Source organism: Podarcis raffonei, chromosome 2 (genome assembly GCF_027172205.1).
Source record: "Podarcis raffonei isolate rPodRaf1 chromosome 2, rPodRaf1.pri, whole genome shotgun sequence".
In the NCBI taxonomy this organism is placed as follows: Eukaryota; Metazoa; Chordata; class Lepidosauria; order Squamata; family Lacertidae; genus Podarcis; species Podarcis raffonei.
Genome location: NC_070603.1, coordinates 34746724 through 34774083, shown reverse-complemented (window position 1 = coordinate 34774083; position 27360 = coordinate 34746724). Strand labels below are relative to the sequence as shown.

The 27360-nt window shown below is 45.4% G+C and overlaps 2 protein-coding genes across 3 annotated transcripts; one reads left to right on the top strand and one right to left on the bottom strand.

Moving 5' to 3' along the window:
- Positions 1-186: 186 nt before the first annotated feature.
- Positions 187-8616, bottom strand: OTOP2 (otopetrin 2). Its single transcript, XM_053375832.1, has 6 exons — positions 8175-8616; positions 7076-7212; positions 6059-6117; positions 5071-5189; positions 2670-3565; positions 187-1302 (listed from the first exon to the last, which is right to left on the bottom strand). The coding sequence occupies exons 1-6, from the start codon at positions 8587-8589 to the stop codon at positions 1132-1134; spliced, it is 1797 nt and encodes a 598-aa protein (XP_053231807.1). The 5' UTR covers positions 8590-8616; the 3' UTR covers positions 187-1131.
- Positions 8617-10810: 2194 nt separating this feature from the next.
- Positions 10811-26954, top strand: USH1G (USH1 protein network component sans). 2 transcript variants are annotated; one of them, XR_008328808.1, is made up of 3 exons: positions 10811-11981; positions 22572-23883; positions 25103-26954. XR_008328808.1 is itself a non-coding variant. In XM_053375841.1 (3 exons), exons 1-3 carry the CDS (start codon positions 11818-11820, stop codon positions 25104-25106), a joined length of 1401 nt encoding a protein of 466 aa, XP_053231816.1. In that variant the 5' UTR covers positions 10812-11817; the 3' UTR covers positions 25107-26954. The 2 variants fall into 2 exon arrangements, 1 of the variants encoding a protein (XP_053231816.1); XM_053375841.1 differs by having other exon boundaries at positions 10812-11981; positions 22572-23804.
- The last annotated feature ends 406 nt before the right edge of the window (positions 26955-27360 follow it).

The window sequence follows — 27360 nt, the reverse complement described above, 5'->3', positions numbered from 1 at the left end:
TTTGCATTGGATTTAAACAGCCTTCCAAAACCCGATGCACTCCAGATGTCTTGGACTACAATTCCCACCAGCCCCATCCAGACTAGACAATGGCAAGGGGTGGTGGGAATAGTAGTAAAAAATAAAATAAATCCAGAGGCCTCTAGGTTTGGAAGGCTGGACTAAAAGCTGATGATGGTGGAAAAGCCATCAAATCCCACCGTATGTAGGACACATTTGCAGACACCTCACCCAATAATTTTCAGTCGACTTTGAAGGCCAAGCAAGCATAACAATGAACACCCCGCTTCCTACAACATCTGAGCTGAGGAAGAGGCTCTGACCTTTTTAGGCATGCCTGCACTTTAGGCGCTGCCATTGTATTGAGTTCAATGGTGATTGCCTCAATGCCCCTATTCACTCATATATGTTTGTGTGTGTGCTATCAGAATGAAAATCAATAAATATTTTTTCATATAAAAATAGACTCGTTAAAAAAATTATTAAGCTACCTTTAAAAACTAACATATCTCAATACCCTTTTGAAAGCACAACCCTACACTCTGGCACGCTGCAGGCCCTGATTCAGGACAGCAAGTAAGTTTCACTGAAACCTCTGGGACTTCAGCCTTATACTTATCGTGTGAGTTCCAACAGGGTCATACTCCCCAAGGCCGTTAATAACCGCTGGATTTAGTCTCTGTGGAGGGGGGACAACAGGAACCTACAAAGGCATCCAAACGACTGCGGAGTGTTTAACTGGCTTTAACATTCACTTGATTCTTCTTTCAAACTGACCTTCCCTAGACTGGTTGACTGAACAGGCCTTAAAGTGACCAGGAATTAGCCTCAGGCTACAAACAGTCCGTGTCAGCATTTTGGGGGGGGGGGGAGGGAGAAAAGTAATCAAAGATGAACAACCCTTAGTAGGATGAAGAAAAGGAGGCACTTAAATAGAACGACAAAACACACACGGGTAAACAAAGAAACAAACAAAATCCCTAGGGTACATGTGGGCTATTGCCGGCCCACTAATCACCAGGGTCTGACATCAAAGTGAAACTCAACCCCCCCCCCCAATTAAGTGTATCATTCAGTCCTGGGAGGGGCATGATAACGTAGGTCCTTATAAGAAACTCTTCATTGTTCCGATTAAGACATGATGTAGACTTCCAGTAGGCTGGCCACTGCATGCATTCTGTAGAAGATGCCAAATGGCAGGCAGATGTCCACAATGGCAGCCCACATGGGATAACCGTAGAACGCGAGCTCTGTTTTGTTGTCAAACTGTGGCCGGGCTCCAAATGCTGGCATGACCCAGAGCTGTTTGGGGAAAGAAAAAAAACCACACAAGAACATTAGGAATCTGTAAGCACCCTCTGTATTAAAGGTAAAGGGACCCCTGACCATTAGGTCCAGTGGTGACCGACTCTGGGGTTGCGGCACTCATTTCGCTTTATTGGCTGAGGGAGCCGGCGTACAGCTTCTGGGTCATGTGGCCAGCATGACTAAGCTGCTTCTGGTGAACCAGAGCAGCACACGGAAACGCCGTTTACCTTCCCTCTGGAGCAGTACCTATTTATCTACTTGCACTTTGATGTGCTTTTGAACTGCTAGGTTGGCAGGAGCAGGGACCAAGCAACGGGAGCTCACCCCGTCGCAGGGATTCGAACCACCGACCTTCTGATCGGCAAGTCCTAGGCTCTGTGGTTTAACCCACAGCACCACCCACATCCCACCCTCTGTATCACATAGTTTTATATTAGCAAGCTATAAAGGGCGGAAACTAGGCTTTTCAAGAGACCTGGAGCTCACTTCTCAATAGTTTTTAAAAATAACAGCACAGGAGATAATGCCATCATGCCATGCGTTTCTCCCACTCTGTGGGTTCGTCCACACTTCCTTTTGTGCTGTGTTTTCTACTGTAGGCACAGATCCAGGATTTCCAGGCCCACGTCTGAGCACTTGTTTTGGTCCTACTGTTTGCCCGGGGAGACCCGGGTTTTACCACTGAATCGGAGCAAAGGTTTGCTTGGATTCAGCAGAAAAATGCCAGTTTTCCAGGGGAAAGCAGTGGAAGTAGGTAAAACAGCTTGGAAATTCTGGATCTGGAAAGTCTGGACTTTAGCCTAGAAAGCATGGCAAAGAAGGAAGTGTGGGTGAGCCCTGTATAGAAAAAAAAATACAGTGTAATATACCATATTTTTCCTTCTATAAGCTGCCTCCATGTATAAGACACCCCTATTTTGGGGGGGCTCAGATTTAAGAAAATGGGGGAGATGGCCCCGTACAGAAGACGCCCCCTAATTTTTGACATTATTTTTTAGGGGAAAACCCTAGACTTATACACGGAAAAATACGGTACGTTTTGTTAGCAGAGAGAGAGAGAGAGAGAGAGAGAGAGAGAGAGAGAGAGAGAAAGCACACTGTTACTAGAGTTCCATGTCTCTTGTTAACACCTAGTTCTATCAGAGACTCCACTACACACCCTACAGCTACATCTTTTGTCACACGTGAAAATGTGTTGGTGTAATTAACATGACCGCAACTGGTTATAAAAGGAAATACTCAAGATGTACATCTCCATTCCCCCCTTGCCTCAGAGCAGGAGCTCCTTGTATGCTTTGCTGCTATGTATTTCCCCCCTAAGGAATAAGAAATTTTCCAAATTAATTAGCTGATTTACTTACAATGGCATTCCCCAAGAGCAGGAACACTGAGATCTCCTTTAGGAATCTTCTTCTCCAGTTCATTTTCTTGGAGGCCTTAAGGGACCGCCTCGCTTCAGAAGTCTGAATGGCTAACCCTGGCAGTGCGCTGGGCGGCAGAGCACTCAAACTCTCAGGGACACGGAGCGATACTGCATTCATATTGACAAAAGTGAGCCCATAGATATCCTTCTGCTGAGGGTCAACTTTGTCTTCCTCTTCTGGGGGTTGCCGGTGGAGGCCTTCAATGATGAAAATGTTTTGGAAAGTGGGTTGAGCAAGCATCAGCAGGGAATAGCTCAAGTTGAGGGCATTTATGGTGTCCCTTGGTGAACTGGCCACTGTGGCCACAATAGAGTAATAGGAAATGGCATATTGCCCCAAGGCTGCACCCATCAATAACGCTACATCCAAAGTTCTGGTTGGGTTCTTGTGATGGTCCATGTCCCTCTTGTCAAATCTATAAACGATGGAGCCTGCGATGCAGATGGCGGACATCAGGCTCAGGCAAACGATGTTGAAGCCAAAGTACATAGTGAGCACCTGGTCGGTCCTCTTAGAGTCTTCCTTTGAATTTACCTGAATCTCATACACAATCAGGACCGCTATGCCCGTCACAAGGACCAAGAACCCCACGATGGTGCCCAAAAAATAAGTCCTTCTGAAAAGCTTGAACTTCAGTTGGTGGATATGGTTGTCATGGGGGTCAATGAGGCGGCCAACGTTCTTCCACATGACGTAGACCATGGCGGAAGCGAAGAGGCTGTACTCGATATTGAAGGGGTACAACCAGTAATAGCCATTCTGGAAGATCTTGCAGAGTTGGCTTTTGCAGGCACAGTTTTCTGTTTGCGTGGCCGCCCTCATCATTAACAGAGCTGCAACAAAGAGAAAACAAGCTTGTTAGGGGCTACTTACTGCTCTGTGAAAGGTTTTTGTTCTTTAATAGGACTCTGAGAAGAAACGAGCCAAAGATTGCAATATCTATGAATTTTGTTGGAATGGGATTGAAATGAGAGCTGCCACTTCAGAGCCATCTCCATGATTCTTCAAGCCCTCTCAAAACTCTACAGGTGCTTTGTGCATTGCATTTATATCTTGCTTTTCCTCTGTGGTGGTCAAAATGATACACACAGATGTCCCCTCTCCCAACTAGTTAGGCTAAGAGGTAGGGGAAGGGGCAGGAGTGTGTGTGTGATTATTTTGGGTTTCTTTGGATGTTATCATCCTCAGAGAGGGAGACTGAGAGGGGCCCTTAGGTTCACTCACACAAGCCCATGCTCTCCCTCCCAACCCCTTCTTACAGGAGCTAAATGAGAGACTGAATGGCTGACTACCCTTTTAGAAACAGTTTATTTTCTTGGTGGCTGGGGAGATTTCTTGTTCAAATAACAGCAGGCCTCCTTTGTTGGTGATTCACTTCTCATACTTTCCAGAATGGAGTAGGAAGACCAGGGAAGGGATGGGAGCATGTGAGGCCGAGGCCTGTTCCTGAAGTCTTCCCAGGAAGAATATTTTAGTTTGTGAGTTGTGGTGCAGAAGGGGGACAATAATCTATGTAAAGGTAAAGGGACCCCTGACCATTAGATCCAGTTGTGACCGACTCTGGGGTTGTGGCACTCATCTCGCTTTATTGGCCGAGGGAGCTGGTGTACAGCTTCCGGGTCATGTGGCCAGCATGACTAAGCCGCTTCTGGCAAACCAGAGCAGCGCACAGAAACGCCGTTTACCTTTCCACCAGAGCGGTACCTATTTATCTACTTGCACTTTGATGTGCTTTCGAACTGCTAGGTTGGCAGGAGCAGGGACCGAGCAACAGGAGCTCACCCCCTCGCAGGGATTCGAATAATCTATGTAGCACTTCACAAAACAAAGAAACACCACCACTACCCAACTAATTTTTCCTGGCCTTGGAATGTTCAGGAGATAGGGCAGATATGGGCTGGTTAAAAAGTGGGGACCCTAATTTCAACCTTACTCCATGGAAGTTTCCACTGAAGTCTGCTTTTGGGTAAACTGCTCTTTAATATAAGCAAAAGTAAAAGAAAATTGTAAAACGATCCACTATGAAACTGCTGCTCTGTAGGGATGTCCACTGCACTGTAGGCATGTCCACACATTAACATTCGACAAGTGTATAATCTGTGTACATAAGGAGCTGAGCTGTACATCTGTAGAATTATTCACATATTAACATTCAACCAGGTATGCAGTCCATGTACAACGAGTTGTGCAAATCTACAAGTATACATTGCTTCATGCAACCACTTGTACATGTGCAGAGACAGCTTGTACCTGAGTTCAGTGTAATGTGTGAGTGAGCAAGCCTTGTGAGTTTTACTCTCAGTTATTCTAAATGGATCGCCTTGCTTGAGCCACTTACCCATTCTGTGTGTAACATTTGCAATTGGGTTCTTTGATTCAGCCTTATGAACTGACTCATCTGTTACAGCTGCCATCCACACTGCTAGGTTGGTGGTCAACGTGAGCATCAAGCCACATCTGTAGGAAGAGAAAGCGTGGAACCATGGAGTTAAACTCTGTTCATTACAGGATTATACACCATGACAATAAATGCAAGAGGTGGGATTTTGGAGCACTGAGAAAAAGCTCAATATAAAAATTCTAAGCTGCTGTTGTTGCTGTTAGCTATTTGCATCAGGAGGGCTAAGACCAACAACAGCAACAGGCAGAGAGAGGAGATATTCCATCATGTAGTTATCCTCTGGAACAAAATCAATAAATTCCTTCCAGCAGCACCTTAGAGACCAACTACCATAAGTTTGTTATTGGTGTGAGCTTTCGTGTGCATGCACACTTCTTAGTTGGTCTCTAAAGTGCTACTGGAAGGAATTATTTTATTTTATTTTATTTTATTTTGTTTCGACTACGGCAGACCAGCATGGCTACCTACTTGTAACTTATCCTCTGGAGCAGGAACTTGCAGAGGACACCCACCATTAGGTAGAGCAAGACAGCCACTTCAGGCAACAATTCTGGGATTCATGAGAAGGCAGCAAGTTGTTATTTACTTATTATGATTGTATATTTACTGCCAGGGAGGGGGAGAGATACTTGTGGGGTTTTCTGACACAGTTCCCAGAATAACTTGGCTGGTCTCGAGAGGATGATATCATTTGCTGTTCTACCTCAAGCAGCAACATGTCTTGGGCTGGCCTTTTCAAAGAGCCCTTTAAGACGGAACAGGACCCTGCATTTTGTTGCAGATCCCCTCCTTGTCTTTCATGACTGATGATGATGTTATGGCTAGCATGTTGAGATTCGGCCCTCTGTTCAGCCAGCCTAGGCTGAGGCTTAATAAAATGACAAAGCAGCATGGACAGACTCAGTTAGGTGGCCTGGATATTTACCTGGTAAGATTCAGATGCTTGTGGATGCAGTCTTGGGCAGACATCCAGAGGAAGACAGTCTAGAACAGGGAAGAAGTATATATATTTAAAATGACATTCCAAAGTAGGTAGGGAATGAAGTGCAGGGAATGAATGGAAGAGGCAAAAAAAGAGAGCAAAGAAATTTGATGTCACATTTACTCTTCTTATCCTATTTAGTAACTTCTGTCCCTTCACCCAGCTTATAGAGGAAATATTCCTTCCACTTCTAAGCGATGCAAACTCGCCAACTCCCAAGGATCACTTTGGGGCCTTAAAGGCATGGCTAGTCTTACTAATATCCTTGCCCTTCCAATATAAAATGGCTGTAGGATTCATTTCCCACCCAGCTGTTTCTATACATCATTCCTGTAGAAGAGTGTTAAACTAATGAAGCAGGATGCTGCGTGGACAGCCAAGTATAAATCCACCACTAATGCACAATTGCTGAATCTGTGACATGTTGCAGAATACACTCAGATCTCCCCTCCCCCCAAAAAAACACCCCATAGTTTGGAAGTGTCCTGGATCTAATTAGTGACAGATTCTCCTGCGCCCATTAGAATGTTTTCTACAGGAATGTTAACCTTTCCAGGTCTAAAAGTAATCCAAAAGACAGACAAGAGGCTCTCCAAGTATATTAACCAGGCAGCTGCGAGGCCACACAAAAAGGAAACAGTGGCATAATTTTATCCACTCTCCTCCTAGCAGACAAGGTCCTAACTAAGAACAGTCTCCGGTAAACACAAGCACAGCTAACGAGGCTAAAGAACTTGCCATCACCCATTCCTTTTGCTTCCTCGTCTCAGCTAAGGTTGCTGCATGTGCTGGGTTCAGTGAATCAGTCACAGCAAGATCTGAACTCCCATCTTCCCTAAGCCTTAGCCATGCTGGCTGGAGCTGATGGGATTTGGGGTCCAACAACATCTGGAGAGTCCCAGGCTGGCTTCTCCCACCATAGACCATCTCCTATGTACCCAAAAGAAGAGTCCAACTCACCTGAGTGATCACAAACACAGCCTGTACCACTGGAAACATTATTCTGATGGGTGACAGGCACTTATAGTAGCTGGAATAATATCCGGTCTTAAAAGCATCCATTACCAGCGAGAGGACTGCAAACAAGACCAAGCCTCCTGTTTTGGAAAAAAAATGCAATCACATTCTGTGCACATCAGATTCCTAGACTCCTATAGTTCCTCTATTTTGTCTTTTTACCCACAGCCATGGATCCTTTATGCCAGCAGCCCACATAAAGTAACAACAATGGAATTTCATGCACAAGGTACCAGTCTGCTGAAACAGGAGTCTTATTGGGTTATTTTTGCTTTTATAAAATGGAATACGTGTGTGTGTGTGTGTGTGTGTGTGTGTGTTGCCTCAAGCAAATCAAGTCCAAACTCAATGTTAGGGTGCAGAATTCGTCTCAGTAAATGGAGCTCCAACTCTTCCAAGTCCTTGATTACACAGGGGTACTCAGAGCTGGCTCCAGATTTCTGCTGGGCCCCTTTGGCAAAAGATCTGCACTGCGCCATTTTCTGTTTGACAGGCAGACAAGACATCTGAGCCTCCCCAGTAATATTATGTCACTTGCTTGCTTCTGTAATTCTTAAATCCACCCTCCTTAATGCTCTCCAAAGCACTGGAGGATAAGTGGTTGGGTGTGTGTGTGTTAGGGATTGTACTGGATCAACGGCTTTGCTTTGAAAACCCATGAACCTGGGTTAGATGCTCCAGATCCTGGCATCACCTCTGGCTGCCACACCAAATGTGACATAACTTTTTACCTAGCTTTCTTCTTGGACACTGAAGGTATTTCCCGCTTACGGCTCTCAACAGAACAGCAAGTCTCGCAGAACTTAGAGAACAGTTGAGATTTTTGACTAAATATAGGCAGGACTGTGCTTGGCCACTGTGAGAATAGGTTGATGTACTACAATGGGCCGCTGGCCTGATCCAGCTATCTCTTTTTGTATTCTTATGAATGCAGCAGCACCCCTTTCATGGATTTGCCCCATTCCCATGGGAATACGACCCACTTGCTCATCATGTTTACGCTTTGTCCTTCCCACCCAACATCATATAGCTTCCTGCTCACCTCTCAGCCAGATGGGCCCTGCATGGTTGTCCTTGCAAGGAATGGCACCCTGCAGCCTGGAGGTTCTGAAGATGTAGAAGAGCATCCAAGCAATGTTGATCAGCATCACAATGATGAGCATGAAAAAGACATCATAGTCATGCAGCTTTACTTCTTGGAAAGCCCCACCGCTGACCAGTGTGCAGGACAGAAGCACCAAATTGATGGCTAGTAGAATGGAGAAGACACGCCCTCCTTTCTTCCAGACTTCTTTGGAGCTGTGCGGCGAGGGAGACGGGCACTTGTGGGAGCCAATGGGAGAGGTGGGAGATAGCGGGTCAGGTCCAAAGCTGCCCTTATCGTCCTTGTGGCCGGAGCCCATAATGGAATCCTCACGTCTGATCTCACAGTCTTGCCACATTGATACTTCGGTCATGATTTAATGGGCACCGAGGAGATGCTGCTGCTGCTGGCCTGAAGGTGGGGGCAGGAAGAGAGAAAATGTACACACCTACGTTAGTGTCATTGTAAATTATGGTATTGTTAGAAAAAGGGGGAAGATGCACATAAAAAGAGAACAGTAAGACCTGCAAAGATGGGCTTCAAGGTGCAATCTTTCACCTGGTCTTTCCATAGCAAGCTCCCATGTTGTGAAAGCCTATTCTGTCACTTTCTAAGGCCCTTATTTTGAGGGATTTGCAAGCAGCAAGAACTATCTAGTTGTACTACTGCATTGTGAAGAAACAGATCAGCTAGGGGAGCACACCTGGGGTGCCAATTTGAATAAAATATCAATCACAAGACATAGTGCACGTACACCATTTGAATGGCAATGCCCATCAACTTTTTGGCGGGGAGGCTGACCCCTTCAAATATTTTATTGGGGGGGGCGGGGGCGAAGGGACCTTAGCCATTGGCGTTGGCTCCTACAAACTCCATTGAAAATATACTCGAGAGTGTATTCCCAGATGTGTATTGAAACCTACAGCCCTAGGTTGCAATCGTATGAGCATTAACCTGGGAATAAGTCCCGTTGAAAACAAACTGAACTTACTTTAGATGAATGGGATTGCATGCAGTGCTGGAGTTAAGATTTGCTACTAATATCACTAAGTTGGTATTTTATAACTAGGCACGAAGAGACAAGAACAGTAATCACAACAAATAACAAATGCACCTACCTGTTTTCCACCCGCAAGTCGACTCTCTTTCCTCACCGCTGCTTTCACACAAGCTTCCTTTTCCCCCAGCTCACAGATGCCCTGGAATTTATATCTGTCCGGACACCTCTGTGATTTACACCACCAGTGATCTTCATAAACTCAGTAAGGCTCACATGATCCATTTTGTGCAGTAGCTAGTTTTAGGGAAGAAAGGATGAGGAAGAGAGGGTCAAGGTCACTTGACAGTAAAAATGGTGGCTTATCACAAACCATACTGCACAGGTCACAATTCATTTCATTATTATTATTATTATTTAAAAAGCATGACAGCAACAATTGGCCTTGGCTTAGTATCAACCTGCCAGTCTTGAGCTGGAAGTAAAACCTCTTTAGGCTGAAATCCTATACACACTCCATTGATCCTATACGAGCTCCATTGAACTTACTGGGTCTTCTGAGTAGATGTGATATATAAGGACTGCATTGTCGGTGTCTTATCTCCTGCATATTTTTGGAGTTGGGGGCCAGATGAAAAAGAGTACAGAGCTCTTGTGCCTGTAATACTTATGCAGGGGAGGGGATTTCAGTATAAATGGCAACAAAACAAAATCACAACCAAACCCTTTTCTACACAACTATTAAAGACAAAGGAGCCCCGCTGTGGGTTAAACCACACAGCCTAGGACTTGCCGATCAGAAGGTCAGCGGTTCGAATCCCCACGACGGGGTGAGCTCCCGTTGCTCGGTCCCTGTTCCTGCCAACCTAGCAGTTCAAAAGCACATCAAAGTGCAAGTAGATAAATAGGTACCACTCCGGCAGGAAGGCAAACGGCATTTCCGTGCACTGCTCTGGTTCGCCAGAAGCGGCTTAGTCATGCTGGCAACATGACCTGGAAGCTGTACGCCGGCTCCTTCAGCCAATAAAGCGAGATGAGCGCCGCAACCCCAGAGTCGATCATGACTGGACCTAATGACCGGGGTCCCTTTACCTTTAGCCCTTTTTCACCTGACTATCCTAGGCATGAAATGCCAGTGTTGTTTCCTGTGGGTCTGTGTTTTTGTTTGTGCTTAAATATCAGTGTCCTTTAGCCAACAGTGCACAATTCAGATTAGTTAGAAGATTGCTGTTATTGCACTGTAGGGAAGGAACCCTGGCAATGAGTTGTTCACTGACTTAACCAGATTTATACACCACTTCACCATCAAAACCTCTAAGCAGTTTACATTAAAAAATAATAATCCATGACATCCACTTATGCTATTGCAATAGAATGCCATTTGCAGCCATTTATCCTAAGAAAACTGCAGGAGTGAATCATCCAGTTCCATGCTCAATAAGGCTGGAAGGAAACAAACATTTCTGGACGCTAGTCCATGACAGCTTATGCCACTAAAGTGCCACTTATTTCTGGTAGAGCTTCTAAGTGAATTTCATTCTCTGAGCAACAGATGGCGCCAGAAGACCAGGTATTCCCAAAGAGAGCCGGGAAGAGGGAACTAGTGGTCACTCACAGCCCTTTGAAATTCAGGTCATGCATACTGAGATGGTTGATGCAACAAACAGGTGCCTGGAAGCACATGCATCGTACAGGCACCACATGCGCAGCCTGCATTAGATGTGGGCATACACTGCGTAGTAAACAGGCACAAAGCAATTTTGAAGAACATTCCTGGAAGACGACTACTGCTATTCTGAAATTGAACCTTCTCACTTGGGTAAGCACTGGAGGAAGTGCCATAGCACAGCGGGTGATGTTTTTCATGCAGAAGGTCCCAGGGCTATTGCCCACCCCTCCCAGGTAGGACTGGGAGAGACCCCCGGCCTGAAGGCCTGGAGAGCTGCCAGTCAGTGCCCACAATACTGAGATGGATGGCGCAAGGGTCTAACTGGTTAAAAGTCAGCTGCTTTGCTGCTTCACACAGTTGTAGAGTTCTCTGTTGAATGGAAATTGTGGAGGGAAGCCTTTTCAAAAGTGGATTTTTGTATGCGGCAACTATCCCTCCCAGAAACTTCCTTTCAAAAAACACAACAACACTGTTATCTCAGATTTGAAGGGGAGGGAGAAAATGTCTCAGAACAGCAGGTAGCAGGCAGAAAGTTTTAAGTCCCTTGAAAGCGAGAACTTCAGCTATTGAGGCAACAGCTGAGCAGAGAATTCCACAGTGTTACCAGCCCATTTTGCTGCTAGGAAGAGGACAGAACGAGTGTCTTCTGCAAGGGGTTTGCTAAGGTGAAGTGCACACCAGAGAGAGGCAAAGAATCCTTAGGACCCAGGGGAATCCACAGAAACTAATCTCATGCATTCAATATGAGGAGTTCCTCCCCTCACTGGTCAGGGATTCTCAGGTGTCCAAGTAACAAAGCTCCCTCCTCCTCCTCCTCCTCCTCTCTTTTCTCAGCCAGCTGCTTTCCTGGAACTCTCTCCTCAGACTCCATGCCCGTCCTCTTACTATCCCCTCTCGCCCTTCCCAATGAAGCGGCCAGGGAGTAAAGCTGCACCATGAACGACCACTACCACAGGGCAGCCAGGGATGGCTACCTCGACCTGCTGAAGGAAGCCACCAAGAAGGACCTCAACTCGCTGGATGAGGATGGCATGACCCCAACCCTATGGGCCGCCTACCATGGCAACTTGGATGCGTTAAGGCTGATAGTTAGCAGAGGGTAAGTCCTGCCTTTTGCCCTGTTTTGACTTTGCTGTGATGCAGGGCTCAGCGAAAAGTCCACGGCTCTTTCCCTTGACAGGCCACACAGCCTCGCAGGGAATGAAAGCAAGGCAGGTGGATTGAGCCTGCTTGTTTTTCCTCCTTTGGGGAGGAATGTGTAAATCTGTGCTAGCCTAAATTTCCCATATGGACATGTTGGGAAAGCAGAGAAGCTTTTGACTCGGTGTAGCTGCTGTGTTGGGTCAGTGGGCAAGAAAACCTCCTCCCCCATCACCTTATCCCATCTTTTAACAATTGTATATTTCACTGCCTGTGAATGTCTTGGATTGGTCTCCCTCCCTTGCAGATCTCACCCTTAAAAATATCAGGAATGGAGGGACCGCAGCACTGTGTTCTCTCAATGTTGGTTAAGATGTTTGGTGCCTGGCTGGCAACTCTAGCCCCGTTCTCTTGTTTTATCTGGCGAAGGCAGGGGTTGGTAACCCTCTCCTGTTATGTGTGTCAATAGTTTTAAAGAGACATTGAAAGTGTTTTTTTAGCTTTGCTTCCTCCATTCCTCCACTCACATTTCTATTACCTCTAGGTTTTGTGTGGATTTTGAAGCACTACAAAAACCTACCAAACCTATTAGATGTGGGAGTTGGATGGAGGAGATCTCTCAACACGCCTCTCCCCCCAAAGTGATTTGTTTTTCAAGCCAACTCTGGCTCATGAGGCATTGATGGGGATGTATTGGCTCTTTTGTTATAGTTTGAAGAGGGAATTAATTATCTATGCACCCCCTCCAAAATCCATTGAAGACGGTGTACTGAGAAGGATGGAGGAGGCCTGCAAAATAAGTGTGCCAAAACACAGATAGACCTATGCTCTTATCTTCTCCATCACAATCACTGATGGTGTTAATCATAGAAGCTGCAAGAGGAAGAATCTGAGAGGCAGAGAGGTATCAGGATAATTGGATCCTCTTCCTAGCCTCTGTGTCCCAGAAAAGCTGAACTTTCACAAGATGAAAATACGTGTTTTGGTTATCTATTGAAAATGCGCACTGTGCAAAGGCAGCTCTATCTATTGGATGAAGGCTGTGAGTTCTGTGGTAGTTCTGTGGTAAACAAATAATCTAAGGTGTCCTCATTTCAGCCACTGCTTTTCACAAATCTGCAAGATTGGAGTGCTGCTGTTCCCATTCCCCAAATGAACTGAGGGATAGGAATGGAAGTTCACCTGAGGCCAGTCAGTGCAGAGCTCCAGCATAGATCAGTTGACCAAGGACCATAACTAGTACTGTATGAGGTTTGCCAAAATTGCTTGGGCAGGTGCTGCTGAACTATTAGAAATTCAAAGTATTTATTTATTTAAGGTATTCATATGCTGCTTAAATACTGAAGTGTCCAAGCCACTCTCAGATAGCTCCAGTGTGCAGGAGCAGCACAGGGGCCTATAACCTTTTGGGCCAAAGCAGGTCCCTTTCAAAAGGTCTTTTGAAATCTCAGCTTTCGCACAGAAAGCAAAGAACAAGTCATTACACTGACTTGCCTTACATTGAGGCTTTTTGATTTCCATGATTGCTAATGCACACATTTTTATATGTTTCTCCTCTGAGCACTAAATATGAGTGCTCTCATTATTATCTGATGGGTAAGTGGCATTCTCCTAATTTTTCAGTGTTGGCTGCAGTTCCATACAATTATGCCACCCCCCAAAGGGGCTTAAATGTGGATTTCTGCAGAAAGGTACCTGATGATACATTTGGACTGGAATAGATGGTCCTGGATGAGCATCTTCCCTGCAGCTCAGCTAGTGTTTAATGAACTGAAAATACTATGTGCTTGCTGTCAGTGGGGAGGATATAGTAGAGAGGAATGCTCATGCCCTTTTGGTGATGAATGTTATTAGGAAAAGACAGATGAGGCTGGCTCTTTAAAAGGTGATTTCATCATTGACCACAGTTTGTCAGAGATGGAAGAAATATACCCTGGCGCTTAATTAAAACAGCACGGAATTTGCAAGAGGGAGGGAGGAGGCCTTGCTGCGCGCAGAGAAGCAAAATTATTGATGCTCAGTATTGACTGGGAAAGTTTACCTGCATCTGCAATGTCACTATTCTCCCCCCGTCCCCCAATTAACAACAGTAACATATCCTTTATTGGCACAGCTGCCTAGCTGCTGCAAGCAGAAATCGGCAGGGAACTTAACTCTGTTGTAGAAGATTATGAGCTCCAGTTGTTTAGGTCTTCTGTTGGACAAATACTTTTGCACAATTGCAACTAATTCCTGCAGACGTTTATGCATCAGTAATCAGTCGCTGAATGTGCTTTGGTGTGCTAGACTGGAGGATAAATTGCTGTCTGGACTGCCTCGCTAAGCTTTTCCAAAACGGATATCTGATGAATATGGAGGCTATGATCATAGGCCTCACTCCCAAATCTTATATCAACTGCGTGCACCACTTTATCCTCTCAATGTACAATGTAGGGAACAGTGAGGCAATACTATTCTTGCACACGAAGGTTTTGTATGGGTGCACAGCTCTGCAGAAACACCATGTTTGTATTTTGTGCAGCACATGATGAAGGCAGGATTGTGGGGAAGACAGGAGGATTTGGTGGTAGATCTGCCCTGTTCATTAGTCAGACAAAAGGCCTCTTTCATCCTCCTGGCTGTGCGCTAATGAGGGAAAGGAACACAATTAATGTGATGGCTGGGAAAAGGGAGGCAAGCTGGCATTTGGTGCCACAGCCTCCGAGAGAGACAATTGCTCTTTAGTGAGAGTTTTTGACAAGCTCAGCAGCAGCAGTGCCCAAGATGGGAGATGGGCCAGCTTATGATTAGCTGGGCTTCACAATGAAGGGTTTCAGGAGATGAGGTGGCAGTGAAGTTGCCTTCTGTCCAAGTGGCAGTGTGTTATTTTGGCAACAACACACTCATTAAAGAATGTGTCGTTCCCCCCTGTTTGTTTTATTCCTTGTTTTATGCCAGAGATGCTCTCTTTTCATAATTCAGTTGTAGACCAAATGCAGTGTGCAGTTCAGATTCGCAGGATGCGGAGACCCTGATCTTAGCTATACTTCCTGCTCTGGATTTGAATTCATGGCTTCAACTTGATCCCACACTTCCTCACAGGAAGCAAACACCGTGAGGCAGGCTCTGGAGTGCAAATGCATTGAACTCCACCTGATCTAGGCAGGGCTTAAGCTTCAGCTGGTGCAAATCCAAAGTAAGAGGGGAGGGAAACAGCAAAAGGCTTTCAAACAGTTCTGGAAGTTTTGACGACCTGGGACTCCAAAGCGCAGCATCGCCTGTTGCCATAGTGACACCAGTTGAGTGACAGCTGGGCAGCCTGCCAGCCTTGTACAAAGGTTCCCCATCCCTGATGTAGGATGTTTTCACATTAGTGGCTTAACACACAGCAAGGTTGTTTTGCAATCTGCTGTCTTCCTTCTATTGTACCCTTCCTCCACCCCAAATTTTGCACAATCTCATAGCTTCTCTCCCCTGGTTCTTCATTTTTATCCTGCATGCTTGCCATACATGCATGCTACCCTCTCCCATCCTTCCCTTCTCCAGTTAGGCACACCTGTTGGTGCCTCTTCCTGCCTTAGACAGGCTGCAGGGAAAATAATATAAGCCGCCTTGAGCCTCTACACCAATTATAAAATTAATTTGACATTTTTATGTAGCAGAAGTCTTTTAAAAACTTAGACAGACGCCACTGCCAAGATCATTTCCCTGTTTGGTTACTCATGGCAATAATTGATCCTTGCCCAGAATCTGAGTTAATTCTATTTGAAGTCAGGACATCAGTAATTTGCAAGGCAATATTTTTAATTACTGAGTAGTGATCGTGAGGATTGTTGACTTAAAGAAAGGAGTGAGATTTAGTTTACCAAATGTAAAGACAGTTGAGCCTCTATACTCAGTCTTGCTAACTTCTGCCCAATGAAAAAAATCCCTGCAGTGGAGGATACAGATGGACACTTACTCCCCACTTAAAGATTACATGTTTCCAAATGCAGGGGTACCTTAGTTTAAGAACAGCTCTGTTTATGAACTATTCAGTATATGAACTCCACAAAACCGGAATTAGTGTTCTGCTTAGTGAACTTTACCTCTGTCTACGAACGAAGGCCAAACGGTGGAAGGGCCGGTGGCGGGAGGCCTCATTAGGGAAAGCGCACCTCAGTTTAAGAACAGCTTTGGTTTAATAATGGACTTTCGGAACGGATTAAGTTCGTAAACTGAGGTACCACTGTACTAGCCTGTTATGTTCCCTTCCCTCTCAGATTTCTGCCTGTTCCAGGAAGGCAGTTCATGAGAAGGCTGACATGCAAGGAGACAGATGAGCACAGAATGTCAGAGATTTATTTTTTTGTTTATAAAGTTCCAAAAATGTGTTGGAAGTGAGTGAATGTGCTGGCTAGAGCAGTTAAAAATAAAATCCACAGTGGCCCAGTGATCTGTACATCTTGCAGATGCTTCAAGAGAACTCAGTGGTTCCCTTTAATGTAGTTGTAGCATCCTTTTCTGTATTTATTTTACATTTAGATGTTGTGATCCTGTACATTTACAAGTGTCAAGAAGGAGCAGAAATTCAACAAAGGCCTTTTTACCCTGTCATGATAGCATCACAAGGCTGGGAAAAGCTACAACCTTAGCATTTCTGCCTATCACGTGTCTGTTTAAGGCATAGAATCCATGGCGGCAAAAAATGGCAATCCTAAATACCTGTGATTACTCATAAATATTATGTATGCAAATAGTGAGGGCCTGATTTATAGCTGTTGCATCACTATATGTGGCAACAAATGGATGGGGCTGAGGTTTACAGAAGATAAAAAGAGGCTGCTCAATGTAGGCCACTTGTTGGGTTAACAAAAGCAGGCGTTCTCAAACTATCTGCTCCCTAGGACCCATTTGGAACAGGCGAAAATTACTGAAGCACACCCATCACAAAATGGTGACAGATGGATGCAGACTTCGGCATAAGCAGCTAGCCGTTGCTGACATCACCTTCTAGTTACACCTAATCCATCTTTTGAAATGGCCTACTTCTTTGCCACAGCAATTTCCTTGCGTCAATGAGTTCCATAGCTCTGCTTACTACAGACATTTGCTCTGGAGGTATGATGTACCTCAGCCTTCCCATTTCAGGCGGAATTTGCTAATCCAGAGGCTCCTAATTAGAGAACTTCATTTTTTTCTTTTATATTTTTATCATCCCAACTCTGCATGCCTCTCAAAGTATTTTTGCTCATCTCCTGTGATTTATTTACCCTTTCTTTCACACTGAACTTGGACTCAACTGCCATTTCACTTGGTCCTTTAATGTAAAACAGCTTTCTTCATTTCTATTCATAAATACATACAGCGCTTTTTTCTGGGCACCTCCTTTCCCCCCAAATGTTAAAAGTGTGGCACTTGCTGTAACAACTTCATGGTCAGTACCGACAACTTCTTCTATTTTTTTAAAAAAGCTGTGCATACATACATAATTTGATTTGTATGCTGCCCTTCAAGTTCAAACTATGCTCAAGGCAGCTTAAAACAGAAAAGAATACATACCTACAACATATCAAAAGTAGTTATAAATAATAAATAAAGCATTAAAAATTACAAAACCAAAACCAAACAATTCCCACATGAATCACAAAAAACGTAAATAAAGCTGCAAAACAACAACAACAACAACCCCCCTTAACAAAACATCCCAATCCGAGTCCCCTCCAGAGATACTAGTCCCAGTTTGTTCATTACTATTGCTAACAGCAGCAGCAGCAACAGCAGCAGCAGCAGCAGCAACAACAACCTTTTGTCTGACTTTCTAATTTCCTCCATCACCTTCCCTGGTCCTTTCTCCTCAGAGGAAGGGGGACATTTCTTTCCTCCACTCCTTCCCACCCCCCACCCCGTCTCCAGCCATGTTTTCTCACCATGTAAGCAGTTGCTTGAGGGACGTGGGTGGCGCTGTGGGTTAAGCCACAGAGCCTAGGACTTGCTGATCAGAAGGTCGGCGGTTCAAATCCCCGCGACAGGGTGAGCTCCCGTTGCTTGGTCCCTGCTCCTGCCAACCTAGCAGTTCGAAAGCACCTCAAACTGCAAGTAGATAAATAGGTACCGCTCCGGCGGGAAGGTAAACGGCGTTTCCGTGCGCTGCTCTGGTTCACCAGAAGCGGTTTTGTCACGCTGGCCACATGACCCAGAAGCTGTACGCTGGCTCCCTCGGCCAATAAAGCTTGATGAGCACCGCAACCCCAGAGTCGGCCACAACAGGACATAATGATCAGTGGTCCCTTTAACTTTTAAGCAGTTGGCTGATACTGCCATTGGTCCAACCAAAAGGGTATGGCGTGGCCAAGAAGCAGGGAAGGCAAGTGAGGAGGGAGCAGTGGGCAGACTGTGGCATTGAGGCCCACCTGAAAGCGTCCCAGGGCCCACTGGTGGGTCCCGGCCCACTCTTTGAGAAACAGTTATCTATAGGGTATTTTGGTGGCAATTTTTTTTAAGAGAAGCGCTGTAAGTGCTTGGAAGCGGCAATATGTCACAATTAAGCAAACATCACAGCCAATTAGATTATTATTAACTGTGATTAAGCTTGGGCTCACATTAATTGGAGCTTGATGCAACCTTACCCCTTCCCATGCACTTCCCCCAATGCCAGACGGGAAATGTTCCACCTAGCAAAGGGACTTCCCCCTGGTTACTGGTTCTTGCTGATTCCTGCTTCTGGTGGTTTTGTAACTGCCACCAGTCATTGCACTTAATTATGTTTTTCCTGCCTGGATGTTGTTAGCAGGGATTACTGAATTTCCCATAAAGGATGATCTGGTATCAGTCAAGGGGGAAGGAGGTTTTTGGACAGGCCTCTTCCTCTCCCTGCATCCCATGCCTACTTGGTCTCTCGTGTTCCTTGTAGCCCCGCTCACGTACCCTGTCCCACGTGACGATGGTGTCCAGCTGTGTTGCGGAAGCACTTCACATCATACCAGACAAAGGAGGAGGCCGTGCAGCGAGGTTACGGAAATCCTACGCTGGAGCAGAATGGAAAGCACACTAATCTGGCACTTGGCACTGAAACTTGACCTAGTCGTGGAGTCTGTTTGCAGTATGAGAGCCCTTCCAGTGTGGGAATCAAGCAGCCCTGGAGCCAGGGCTGGCCCAAGTGTGGTGTAGTGGTTAAGAGTGGTAGACTCATAATCTGGTGAACCGGGTTCGCTTCCCTGCTCCTCCACATGCAGCTGCTGGGTGACCTTGGGCTAATCACACTTCTTTGAAGTCTCTCAGCCCCACTCACCTCACAGAGTGTTTGTTGTGGGGGAGGAAGGGAAAGGAGAATGTTAGCCACTTTGAGACTCCTTCGGGTAGTGATAAAGTGGGATATCAAATCCAAACTCTTCTTCTTCTTCAAGTCGTCTTGCTGCCTGAGGCAGACAAGATGGCGCCCCTCCACATTCCAAGCACAGAAATCAATTGGAATGGCAGTGGAATCTGATATCAACACTGGGGGTGCAACAGCTTTCTCCACTGTATCTGAGGCACCAGGCCACAGTAGCGTGCAGGACAAGCAGTGTGGCAACAGAAGGGAATGGCAGAAGGGATGTGTGTTCAAGAGGAACATTTGAGGGCTGCTCCCTGAGGCGGTCACCCCACTCTGCCTAATACCCTGCCTGGAGCTGCCAGCATCCCCCATCTGCCTCGAGTACTAATCCACACCTCACCATTTTAATGTAAAGACCCTTCTCAAACATTGGCTCTTCAAGAAGTCATTTTCATTGAAACAAATTTGCAGAGTGAGTCTGTTGCAACCAAAAAAGGAGAGTATTGTGGCAAATTAAATACTAAACATCCTAAATTTGTGTTGCAATTTTCAATAATGAGGGGCTGCAGCACAATGTGGTGCAAGGAACGGTTGTATTGTATTTTGCAGCTCCCATCTTGAAAGCACTGGACAAATTCATGGAAGGTAAGGCTATTAATGTCTATTAGCCATGATGGCTATGCTCTGCCTCCATGGTCACAGGAAGCAATGGGAGGACAGAGTACCCTCATGGCCGGATCCTGTTTGCTTGTTTCCCATAGGTGTCTGGTTGGCCACTGTGGGGACAGAATGCCATTGGCAGCTGGGTGGCCCATTGGCTTACTCTAGCAGGATTCTTATGTCAAGTTCCAGCTCAGGGCAGTGAAAAAATGCTCATTGTGAAGTGGATCTAAATGGTTTTGCTTAACGTTTCAGTCGCTAAGCTTTGGTGAATTCACATTCCAACCAAAGGTTACGTGGGAAGCAACCATCACCCACCTTCCCCTCAGCCCCGCCAAGCTGGGACATTCTGATGAGACGTGTTGAAATTTCCTGCATTGGCAACAAGAATCTTTGATATAGCTGCATTTTCCTGCCCTGGACCTGCACCCGATACTGCTTTGTATGGGTGTGAAATAGATTGCTTTATTGGGAAACAAGCGGCAATTCTCGCTTGCAGGGAGAAAACAATAGGGTCTGATTCCGCTTTTCCGGCTGCTTGCAAGCCTCCACGCCCAATTCCAACGCACATGTCTTCATTCAGAACAAACATAAACAATGCCGCACACGCCCTGAGCTCCCAGCCGGCTCCAGCATTTACAGTTTCTGTGTCTCTTTAAGCAATCTCCATCAATAATTCACCCCTCTTGCAATTCATCAAATATTTATCTTTTCCCTGAGTTCCCCACTACCGATAGGCCAGTATCAAGGTGAAGGGATGAGGGCAGGCTGGCGAAGGAGTCGCAGTGAACCTGTTGCCAGCTCCTGGATGGTACTCATTTACCCAGGGCCACAAAGCAAAAGGAAACCTGTTCCAGTGTTCTGCTGCCAGACAACTTCATCCTCCCACCTCCTGTCGCTGCTTGCTGGGCCTGGCTGGTTAGATAGGTTTCGCTCTATGTGGGAAACGCAACAGAGAGCTTATCTGGAGTTGGTGGCTTAGAAATCTTGTATCGGTCACTCCAGCATATCATTAAAATAGGGAGAAGGCACTCCACTAAGCAACACTGCTCTTTTAAAAACGTGTCTTTTGCTTTTGCCTATGTAGTTAACAAGCACCACTCAAAACAACAACAACACTCAGCTTTATATATTATATTTGTATGCTGCCTTTCCTCTAAAGAGAGCGAGGCAGAACACATGTTTTGCAAGTGGACTAGAGAACTGTACTGATGGGCAGCCATAAAAATGTAAAATATTAATGGGAAAAGGCAGTGTGCAGGGTACTACCTTCCCCTCCATTTTAAGCGTCACAACAACCTTGTGAGGTGGGATGCATGCGTACGTAATTTAATTTGTATGCCACCTTTCCACAGTTCAAGCCAATCTCAAGGCAGCTTACAACACGAAAGAAACTTAACCGCAATGTAACAAAAATAGTCATAAACAATAAATAAAACATCATAACTGATAACAATTTAATTTATTTTTTTTAAACTCAACATAACCAAGGCTTATCCATTAAAGCTCTGTATCCAAGCATTGTTTTTCTTTGCCCCAGAGTTTTCCATATGAAGACCCAGTATTGACAGTTGTGCTGATTGAGCACTAAAGAGCAGTTTTTTTGCAGGAAAAGCTCTGGGGCAAAAATAACACAATGCTTGGATACAGAGATTTCAAGTGCTGGCCTATGCCTGGAAAGAGTGGGGCAAAAGTGTGCATAAGCCCTAAGAAGTAGTATGATTGGTTCAAAGTCACCTAGGTAGGTTAAAGGTGAGTGGGAATTTGAACCTAGGTCTCCTTGGTCTTACTGATGATAAAGTTGGCGGTGCAGGGGACATGCATGACAGCTGGATTTCCTTGAGGGAAAGGGCGGGACAGAAAATAAAATAACAAAATGTTGTTTGCAGGACTGAGTCTTGGTTTGCATACTAGGGCAGCTTTTAGCATGCCTGGTTATACTAGCCTCCCATTGTGCCGACTTTGCTGGGGAAAGGTTTGACCTGATTATAAGCTCGGTGCTAGTGAAGACTGTGGTTCTGGAGGTGGACTCACCTTTGCTCCCTTGTGAAATGTGCTCCTGGCTAACTTGTCCTGGATTTCTGGAGAAGATAACCAAGGGCATTTGAGCAGGCGTGAGTGGGTAGGGAGGAGCTGCTTTAATTTGTGCAATACCTCTAGTGTATTTGAAAAGCAGGGATTCGTTTCACCTCATGCCCACACAAAAAAGGTCGAGAGAGTGCACAATATCATACTTCAGTGTCAGTGCTGCTTGCCACCTTTGCCATCCCCAAACTTCAAATATACCCTCTCTCACTCTGAGGAAGAGAAGAAGACTGAACAAGCACAGCAAGTCTGAAGCTAAGCTTTAAAAAAGGTCAATAATGCATTGTGGAGAAGGGTGGAAAGAGATCTGTTGACAGGAGATGAAGGGAAGCTTATTGGGTATAATTCTGCTTGTGTGGATTTTCTCCTCCAAAAAATGCTTCAGAATTAACACGAGGGCCACAAGTAAGGTAAGCACCAGAATAAGAATGTGTAAACTGATTTGATACATTTCACAAGTCCTAAGCAACATCTGCTCATTAGGTATACAGGCTTCCTTGATCACTAACTTATTTGTTTCCTGCATTTTAGGGGTGACCCAGACAAATGTGATATCTGGGGGAACACGCCTCTTCATCTGTCAGCAGCCAATGGTCATCTCAATTGCCTCTCCTTCCTGGTGTCTTTTGGGGCCAACATCTGGTGTTTGGACAATGACTACCACACTCCACTGGACATGGCAGCCATGAAGGGCCACATGGAGTGTGTGCGTTATTTGGACTCCATTGCTGCCAAGCAGAGTGGCCTCAACCCCAAGCTGGTGAGCAAGCTGAAGGACAAGGCCTTCAAGGACGCAGAGAAGCGGATTAAGGACTGTGTAAAGATGCAGAAGAAGCACCACGAGAGGATGGAGAAGCGGTACAAGAAGGAAATGTCTGACCACTCGGACACTATGAGTTTTTCCAGCTACTCCAGCAGCACTCTGAGCAGGAGGTTCCAGCACATGTCTATGATGACTTCCTTGCCATATTCTCAGGCCACCATACACGGCACAGCCAAGGGCAAGACCAAAATCCAGAAGAAGCTGGAGAAAAAGAAGCAAGTGGATGGCACCTTCAAAATCTACGAGGATGGGAGGAAAAGTGTGAGGTCCTTGTCTGGTTTGCAGCTGGGCAACGACGTCATGTTTGTGAAACAAGGCACCTACGTTAGCCCAAAGGACTGGACGCGGCGCAACGTTAGGGACATGTTTATGACGGACGAAGATACTGTCTCCCGTGCCATAAGTGACCCAGGTTTGCACATGGACTCGGCCCATTCTGAGGTCAGCACTGATTCTGGTCACGACTCTTTATTCAATCGACCTGGACTTGGCACGATGGTTTTCCGGAGGAACTATGTCAGTAGCGGACTGTTTGGAATTGGCCAGGATGACCCCAGCATGCTGGGAGAGGACAGGATGGGTGTTAAACTTCACAACCGCCTGCAGCGCTCGCCAAGTCTCAATGACAGCATCGGCAGTGCCAACAGCCTGCAGGAGAGGAATGTGGAGGAGCTGCCGTGGGATGAGGTGGAGCTGGGCCTGGATGATGATATCGAACCCGAGACGAGCCCTCTGGAGACCTTTCTGGCTTCCTTGCATATGTCTGAGTTTATTTCAATCCTCAAGAAGGAGAAGATTGACCTAGAAGCTCTTATGCTGTGTTCGGACAATGATCTGAAAAGCATCAACATTCCACTGGGGCCCCGGAAAAAGATGCTGGATGCTTGCAAGAGGAGGAGACAGACTATGGAGAACCCTGAAGTCATAGAAGACACTGAGCTGTAAGCAATTGAGCCCCCTCCTTTCACACTCATGGAATGCACACAGGTCTTCAGCATGCGATGCACATAGCATAGAATGGTACTTCTTACGTACATTCATATTATGTATTTGAATAACAGGAATTCTCCGATAGATCAGGGTGCTAGGAGAATGTCTGCTTAGCGTACAGCAGAAAATTGCCAGCGGAAAGAACTTGACTTAACTGACAAAAATGATTTTATACAAATGTTTCAATATTTGCAAGCTGGGTACACAAGATGCCTTGAGGTAATGTCTTAAATCAGATTCTTTTTGCTACCTAGATTAAGGTAGTGTTGGTATCAATATAATTTTTACCCAATGAAATCAACACTAAAGTGCTGCCATTAAAGCCACTGGAAGCCATTTTTAAGCCGTCTTGGCCAAACAACCAGACAAAAGTTGAGCTTCTAGGGCTACTCCATACCCTTACAGGACAGGTCTTCTTATGGACTTTTGGGCTCATGCCATCTGATCAGCAAACTCACAAGCACAGTGCTGGCAGAGCCACCTCCTGCTGCTTCAGATGTTGCATTGCATCACCCTCTGCTAAAGGAGCGTGTTGTGTGGTGGTGGGGAGACTTCCCTTTGGCTGTTGCTTACTGGCCCATAGCCCCATACTATTTGTACCTGTCCAACAGCTAGTTCGGGCCTGCTGGTAGCTTTAAAGCAGGCATGAGAAACTCATAGCCCTTCATATGCTAGACTACATATGCTAGACCATAATTCTTGTACATTGGATTGTGCTGGCTGAGGCTCATGGAAGGCCAGAGTTTCCCCACCATCCCTTAAAAGGCAAAAATAGTATTCAGGTGGTTGGTCTGAAGAAAAGATAGATCTGGCTTTGTAAACAGACTCTCATCTACTTAATCAGTGGCTGCCGTCAGATAATATATTTCTTATGTGACAGCATGGGAGCCTTCAATTAATCATAGTGTTGGCATTAAAAACCTGTGCCACTTCTTGGTAAACAGCAAGCCTGTTATCCCATTCTTATTCCTAGCCTCAAGTGGTTATTTGTAAAGTAGGTCTGAAGATTTAAGTACGCATCTTTACTTGTTGTAAAGAATGGAGGACAGGAACTGCAATCTCCTAGGCAGCTTTGAGAAACGTTTTGTGGAATGCTGGATTTACAATGGGCTTCTCACAGATACCAGTACCGGTAATATTTTTGTTGCTTCATGCTTTTGTATCAGCGATGACTCTGTAGCCCTGAAAAGTTCAGTAATTGTACTTTAATGTCCTTTCACGTTAACAAAATTTCTTCTCTCCGTTGCAGATAGCTGTTTTTAAGGAACAAGAAATGAACAGAAAAACAAAACCCCAGTTCTAAGTTGCCAGAAAACATCTCCCAGTGATCCTAACAGTGGGAAATAATGAACGCCATAATAAAAGGCCCAATTCTAACCACCTCTCAGCTTCCTTTCTCTGCTTTCCTGCCTGCAGACTTTTGCCAGAGAACAGCCTCTTGCTTAAGAGCATTTTGGGGACATGAGTTGCACTACACTAATCTAACCATGCAGTCTTATACATGTCTACTCAGAAGTAAGCCCCATCAAGTCCAACAGGACTTACAGGGCCTGTGGCGCTCCAGCTGTTGTTGAACACTTTCCCCCACCACAGGATTTCCAGGCCTATCCTATATGAACAGCGACGGATGAAGGAGCTTCATTTGAACCAAACCTTCACGACTCTGTGATTACCACCACCAAGATTTGCAATGTCAGTGGAATCCCACCAGTATTGTAACTTTGGCTATCACATTGTGAAGCCACCTAGGGCCAAGTTGAGCAGGAGCTCACCTGCATTTCCTGCTCTGAGAACTCTAGGGAAATTGCTCTTATTCCAAGTAACTTTGCACAGTTCAGGCTGCATGACTTGGAGTGGGAGGCAAATGTATGGAAATAGGCATGAGTGGAATTTATTTTTTTATGCCTGCCTTGTCTTTATGCCTGCTGCTTTCACTTACTGTGACTGGAACGAACACACACACACACACACACACACACACACACACACTGTCTTAAGCCTCTTTTCCCCACAAGGTTTATATTTTTGCTAATGGATGGGCTGGTCTATGTTACAGAACTTCTCCTGGTGATGTATCTTCATCAGTTTTGCAAAGGCTTTGTTGCAATGTTTTAAATAAAGGTAAAACAAGCTAAGCCATACCAATGGGATTGGTGAAGAAAACTCCACTGACAAAATATAGGGGCAGACCTTTCAGCACAGGACAGCTTATTGCCATGTGTAAACATAGGTCCCTCCACTCACAGAATTGTAGAGGGTCATCTAGTCTAACCCCCTAGGAATGAAGGAATCCTGCCCACAGCCGCCTCCCCTGAGCCACTGTCATTTGACAGCAGTTAAGAGCATCTGATCACATATGCATGTGGTTTGAATCCAAAGGACCAATACTGGGCAAATTTAAACTGTGGTAAACTGAATTTTAGCCAAGCTCTTTGTTTATATTAGCCATTAAACGAACAACCTAAACTTGGTTGCAATTCTCAAGCCTACTTTTATTCAGTAGGATTTCTCTGGAGCAAGTGTTGTGTGGTTTGAGATCATGGAGAGAAACCGTTTCCCTTTCTCCACTTTACATGACTCTCTTGTGCCCGACCATATCTACAGTGTATATCTTTCAGGCTGCAATCTTATGTGTACTTGGCAGTAAGCCTGACTGAACATCAGTGGGTGGAATCCAATGTTGTGCAAACTTTCTCTTGCACAATGGGCCTTCACTGCTTCCGTCTCTCTCTCTCCTGTGAACACCCAAATTTTGCTCTGGATAGGGAATCCCCACCATCCAGAACACATATTCTGAGGTGTGAAGAGGGCTGGGAGAGGGAGAAGGTGAAGTCCTATTGCATGAGCAGAAGTTAATTTTACAATCCAACAGGGACTCATTTCTGAGTAAATATGCATAAAATTGGGCTGCAGTTTGGAAATGTTTGTGCATTTACAGTACATCTCCTATCTTCTATGGATGTTTGGTATGTTTTGTATTCCTTGTATGTATGTATGTATATCCAACCTGTAAAAGGACCCTGTTGTTTACCGCTTATTTATTATACCATGTGCATACTATTCCCTGCCACTGCCTGATTACAATATTTTTAATAAAAAGAACCTGGTGTAGTTTGTCTTTCATGATTGTAATTTAGAAGAGGAGGTTGCTTCCAGGTACGTTTCCTGCAGGTATATTTTAAATGCAAATTGCATCATTTGGGACTAGAACAAGGGCAGTATTTTAGTATAGCCAGATCCCAGTAATTCCAGTTTTTGGCCAAAATGAAGCCCACTGACTCAGTTCCTGCTCTGTTTCCAAGCCAGAGAGACCATTGCATCACTCATTCCAGGCGCTTTGCGCCTGGCATGAAGCCCCATTTCTCATAGGTAGTAGCCCTACTGAGATGGAGCAATAGGTGCTCTGGGATGCATTCACAGATTGAGCACAACACTGCTGAAGAAAGCAAGAGATTGCAGCAGCTGTAGCTTCCTGAAATGCTGATTCTCACAAACATTTTTAAGGTG

Coding starts and splice junctions, on each gene's coding strand:
- USH1G (XM_053375841.1), top strand. CDS start 11,818: ATGAACGACCACTACCACAGGGCAGCCAGGGATGGCTACCTCGACCTG. Junction 11,982..22,571: donor AGGCTGATAGTTAGCAGAGG/GTAAGTCCTGCC, acceptor CCTGCATTTTAG/GGGTGACCCAGACAAATGTG.
- OTOP2 (XM_053375832.1), bottom strand. CDS start 8,589: ATGACCGAAGTATCAATGTGGCAAGACTGTGAGATCAGACGTGAGGAT. Junction 6,118..7,075: donor CTGTGTTTGTGATCACTCAG/GTGAGTTGGACT, acceptor TCCCTGTTCTAG/ACTGTCTTCCTCTGGATGTC. Junction 5,190..6,058: donor AAGCATCTGAATCTTACCAG/GTAAATATCCAG, acceptor CTCTTCCTACAG/ATGTGGCTTGATGCTCACGT.